Here is a 5,438-nt window from a genome sequence, read left to right as displayed (position 1 = left end):
GTTTTATATTTATTTACACAAATGCTGGCATCTGTTTTTAACTGTAAAAGGTTTTGATATAAAATTAATATATTTAATATTTTTTTCTGAATTACATTAATAAAATGGAAAATTATAGACCCCATTTTATTGATATTTAAATAGTACAAGCTTATGTTGAACTATTCTTGTACATACAGGCGCTGTATTAAGCAGGACATAAATCACTGAATGAAAAGGCTTTCTGTTACCACACGTAAATGTCTAAAACGTTTGTTTATTTGAGAAATATATCTAACCAACTTCATCTAACTGCAATAAAGACAGCAAACAGTGCGCGAGAGTCGCGGGAATCAGTGACTGCAGTGCTCCGTTTTCAACTCCTCCCTCGACTTCAAGCGGCAAATCTCGCCGATCGGTATTCGGTAAGTTCGTTTGAGATGCCAGATGCCTCTACCTGAACGGGGACGAGAATAGACAGCAGCAGTCATCCTCTAATCGTATTTGTGGCAGTTGTACAAGCGTTTGGGTGAACTCCATGCTGGTAGCGATAGCGCTTACTATGCTGGCGGAAGTAAGAATACCCTGCTTCACGTCAGAACGGAAGTTGCGTGACGTCGTGTGAAAAGGGCCTATTACGAGTTCTACGAGGACGTGAACGCTTTTTACAAGTTGGAATCTTGTAATTACGGGAATTCCGATATGGCGTGAACGCACCTTAATACAGACCCTTTCATCTCCCTATATTCAGATTGTTCAACCATAGTTCACACGCCACACCTTGTATGTTTTCACGCTGAGAAGTAAGGGACAACATGTCTCTCTATTTTCTATTAATGGACAATTAAAGTTCAATTTCATAGCTGTCTCGAGTTAAATGCCACCTACCAGCCAGTCAGAAATTAGAATTAAAATGTTTCCAGGTAAATTACGTGATTCCGCTGCGCTGCAAGCACGTTCGTTACTGGCAACATGGCGCGCGCGCACACACACACACACACACGAAGCGGAAGAGCAAGATGAATGCTGTAACCCCCTCAGTTGTTGTTTTTTTTAGCATTTTGATTTTACTATTCATGGACGAAATCACTTATCTGTGATCAAAGACAGTGAGAGCTGATGTTGGAGAATATAGTCACATTTGTGCTAAATTATTGATAGAGTCAAAAACTATCAAACCAGATGCTTTAACTTAGTTGTGGCTACCTGAAAGACGTTAAAACAATTGGCAAATCTGATCAAAGACAGACAAATTCATCCAAATAGAATAAATTGTTTTATGGAACCGATTTCAAAACTACAAATGTATCAAAAATAAAAAGAAACTTGGCCCCAAACAACCCAACTGAGCAGCAGTGCTCAGTGTACACACTGTAGGCCTACACAAAGTAGGGTTGCAGAACTTGCCCTGAGCATGTATGTCAAGCAGAGAGAGAGAGAGAGAGAGAGAGCGCATTTCAGCTTGTTTTTTTTTTAATGTTGTGATTGAGAGAGAGAGAGAGAGAGAGAGAGAGAGAGAGAGAGCGCATTTCAGCTTGTTTTTTTTTTTATGTTGTGATTGTTGCACATTTTGATGCCTTGGAGTGGGGGCCAGTGGGCTCCCACTTAAAGTACTGTGGCTTCCCCACTCAAATGTAGATGCAGAGGGAGTTCGAACAAAACTAGGAACAGTTTAGCACTGGACAGAGCCTCAGTGCTTTAAGTGGGAGCCCCCTTGTGCCTAACAAAAAAAAAATTTATAATAATTCAATTTTGATTTGGAGACTTTCGTATTAAGGGTGTGGATGGAAGTGTTCCAAATAAGATAATAGGAATACAAATTTAAAAACAAAAATAAGAGAATGTCGTATTATCGTGAAACTTGTTTTTAATCAAACCAAAGTGAGCGTAGCATATGCAGCAAGCAATTTTGTTATGGACCCGAGAAAAAAAAAAAAAAAAAAAAAAAAAAAAAAAAAAAAAAAAAAAAAAAAAAAAAAAAAAAAAAAAAAAAAAAAAAAAAAAAAAAAAAAAAAAAAAAAAAAAAAAAAAAAAAAAAAAAAAAAAAAAAAAAAAAAAAAAAAAAAAAGGTAAACCTAATTCATTAGTCAACAAGCACAAAATATTTACGAAATATTTATTGCATTATCAATGGAACAATTTTATGAAGTCACTTTCACACTTTATCAAAAGCTTGAAAACAAGTTAACAAAACCTCCCAAAAGACCAGAGTGTGGTGCCTTTTTTGCCAATTGCACTTATTTCTCTGAGGTAGACCTGAAGTGTGGGGGCACATAAACATCCTTCGGTATTCTTGCACGTCTGAAGAATTGGTGCAGTGGCAGGGTGTCATTCTGAGGCTTCCGACTTCTTGGTTCTCCTGGCCTTTCAGAGTGGATATTAGGATTCTGCATGTACCCAAATGAAGGACCCTGACTGTAAGGAAGTTGTGCAACTTGTGCCTCAGCTTTTTTCAGTAAAGGAAGGTGCACAGGTGGCCTTGGAATTGAAGCTTTGGACCGTGGCTGTAAAAATCCTACAGGTCTAGATCCAGTATTTTCTGTGGAAACATCACCTGAAAGCACCTCTGGTCTCAATGGTGGATATGGGAGTTTGGAAAACTGACTGGGCTGGTATTGTGAACGACTTGAGACTCCTGTGCCAGGGGTATGGACAACAGACCTCTGATACAGATTTGGAGATTGGTCCCCACCAGTCTGATACTGGAGATACTCGGGTGTCTGGCTTGAAGCGGACACAAATGGCCTCAACTCTTGAGACAACCCTTTAACAGGAAAGTAACTGGTTGACCAAGGCTGTTGGACTGACCCATAAGGTTGACTAGGCTTTTGGTAATATTGTGGCTGGAAGGGTCTTGAATCTTGTGAAGCAGGATATGGCCTTGTTTGAGATTGCATATTTATGGGAATAAGCCGAGTAGTAGGTGATAAGGGTGTGGTGGAACCTTTACGACCATAACTTCTTTGGTAAAAGTACTGCTGGTACGGAGGAGGCTGGAAAGCAACAGCACTAGTCAGTTGATGTTCCGAGTATCCTTTCATGGGAGGTGTATCAGGATTAACAGTTGCAAGCGGAGTAATGTCAGGCTTTTGATAACTAGGATTTTGATACTGCAATGGCTGATTTGGAACAGGAGGCTGAAACATCTGTGGGTGTATCTGCAGTTGTTGATTGTCATAAGAGCATAGGAAATAACCAGGTGGAATATACGGTGCCAAGCTGGCAAAAGCAGGATTTACTTTAAGTGGATTAGGTTTAGGAAAGTTCTGAGCCGACCCATACCACTGATACAGTGCAGCACTAGGGACAGACACTCTTGAAAGTTGATATTCTGGAGCAGGAGAAGGCTCAGTTTGAGGAATTGAAGTAGGTTTTTCAAAATTATACGGATACTGCATGTAGTGAGATTCAGGTTTAGGAGCATTAGTGACCGGATCAGCAAGTTCCTGTTGCATCTGCTCATAAGAGACATGGGACGGTCCATTTTGAATATTGGAGCTAAACTCGGAGCTCGGAACAGTAGGATCAGTGGTCGGAGCATAAGTCGGGGCAGGAGTCACATGTTTACTTGTTAAATGGTCTCTGTGAGCCGTCCGTGTTGGGTTGGGAAGTGAAAATGGGAAGTTCACAGCTAGATTAAAAGAGCCAGGCAAAGACGGTATTCTAGGCAGCAAAGGACGTCCGTGTCGAGAGGGTGTTCTAGCTGCATTTCTTGCCGGTTGCTCAACAGGAAACGCTTGCTCCTCCACTATCTGACTGGTTACTGCTTTTGTTGGAAATCCAGTTGGTGGCTTGTGGTATACATTGGGTTCCCTTTGTGGCAGTGGTTGGTTTGTCACAGAAAGCCCCGAGTCAGTGACCGGAAACACTGGTATTGGCTCATGTGGACAGGACAGGGTGATCATCTTGTCTTTTAATTTCAATTCCACATCAGAACGACCATCCTGAGTCACATTTAAACCACATGTCAGAAATCATTTTAAATCTTTACACAATTAAAAAAAACAAAAAAAAAACACAAAAAACAAACCACTGTACTTACTCTGACGGTGACGCCACAGCTTGTATATGGAACCAAAAAGGTGAGATATCCCTGGTTAGACCGCTTCCGGTGCCAGCATTGAGTCGCCACATAAAGCAGAGGTGCCCATTCTTCATTCACTGTGAAAACATTAGCAAATATCAGCAAGACCACAAGTTTCAAGCCTCACAGAAACACCTTCCCCCACCATTACTCAATACTTACATGCAACTGACAGTTCATCTGCTGTTCCATCACCAACAACAGTCAATTCCATGCCACTGTTCTTACACGTGATGGAGGGAGGGGTCACACTTACAGGACAGGTCAGGTCAAGATCTGCCCCATACCAGCTCAGAGATAATACATATTTGGTTTGCTAGAAATGTTGAGCAAAAAGAATAAAGGGAACCGTTTTAAGGGTCATTTTATTGGGACCCACATGTTGCAATTACAATAAACCCGGTTACTGGATACTTGTTCAAACATGGCACATGAAAACATGCGTTTGCTTTATCCATAACTGTAGCTGTCCAATGTATCTGGACATTAAAGTCTAAGATGATGGTCATGACTCATATCAGAAAAAGTGCACCTTTCATTTGCCTAGCAAGAATAAAACCCACATGGAGCAATGCTAATAGATCTTATTGAAACAGCAATACGGAGACTGCAATGAAAACAAAGTGCAAGCTTGCCTCTTGTCTCATATAACAGGAATCATAGTTGAACAGCAGGCGAATATCCGTGTTTGTATTCTTGATGGAAACACCACAAAATGCTACCAAATGGTCCAAGTGAAGCAAGTCTCCATGTGCTTATCAGTAGAGAAAAGGACAAAAGCTGCGGTTTAAATAGCAATAATGTCATTAAACTGATTAAGCAGTCATGAATACAGAGAAGAAAAAAAAAAAAAAGGGGGTAGCCTACATTCCTTATAAATTGCAATATAAATCATCCGCTGACATCACAAAAAGCATTTACTGGTTGATACGAATTATGTCAGGACGTTGAGGAGATCCGGTTTACACTTACGTCCATAAAATCGGATATTGGTCACATCGACATGCTTTAGAAGAAGTGTTAAGACTCGGTCGCCGCATTCAAATTGTGGTTTAGTTTGTGTCAGATCTGCAGTAAGCCTATTCAGTTGTCCATCTCCCACAAATTTCACACTTCTTCGCTGTTTTCGGTTCAGCCAAAACGACTTGAAGATATCGCCACTTGAAATCTCGTCGTGAAATTTAAACATCGACAGAGCGTATTTCCTCTTGGCAAATTCGCTACAGAAAACACCATGAAAAGCCAACAATAAAACACAGAGTATTGGGAGATGGCCGCACGTATTCATCTTGGATAGGTTATGTCTGACTGCCGCTAATAACGTCTCATCATTTTTGGTGTTTCGTTTGCCTTAAATTATGCTCGCACGAGCCAA

At 40.5% G+C, this 5,438-nt stretch overlaps 1 protein-coding gene across 1 annotated transcript; it reads right to left on the bottom strand.

Annotated features, from left to right (window-relative positions):
• Positions 1-2,081: 2,081 nt before the first annotated feature.
• LOC107718717 (extensin) lies at positions 2,082-5,438 on the bottom strand. Its single transcript, XM_016525922.1, has 5 exons — positions 5,036-5,438; positions 4,699-4,817; positions 4,226-4,379; positions 4,022-4,140; positions 2,082-3,923 (listed from the first exon to the last, which is right to left on the bottom strand). Exons 1-5 carry the CDS (start codon positions 5,349-5,351, stop codon positions 2,217-2,219), a joined length of 2,415 nt encoding a protein of 804 aa, XP_016381408.1. The 5' UTR covers positions 5,352-5,438; the 3' UTR covers positions 2,082-2,216.

This window comes from Sinocyclocheilus rhinocerous, unplaced genomic scaffold, assembly GCF_001515625.1.
Source record: "Sinocyclocheilus rhinocerous isolate Xijiao unplaced genomic scaffold, SAMN03320098_v1.1 scaffold1334, whole genome shotgun sequence".
Classification (NCBI taxonomy): Eukaryota; Metazoa; Chordata; class Actinopteri; order Cypriniformes; family Cyprinidae; genus Sinocyclocheilus; species Sinocyclocheilus rhinocerous.
The sequence above is the reverse complement of the archived record's forward strand: the minus strand, read 5'-3'. Positions and strand labels throughout refer to the sequence as shown.

Coding starts and splice junctions, on each gene's coding strand:
- LOC107718717 (XM_016525922.1), bottom strand. CDS start 5,351: ATGAATACGTGCGGCCATCTCCCAATACTCTGTGTTTTATTGTTGGCT. Junction 4,380..4,698: donor CCTGTTATATGAGACAAGAG/GCAAGCTTGCAC, acceptor CAACATTTCTAG/CAAACCAAATATGTATTATC. Junction 4,141..4,225: donor AGATGAACTGTCAGTTGCAT/GTAAGTATTGAG, acceptor ATGTTTTCACAG/TGAATGAAGAATGGGCACCT.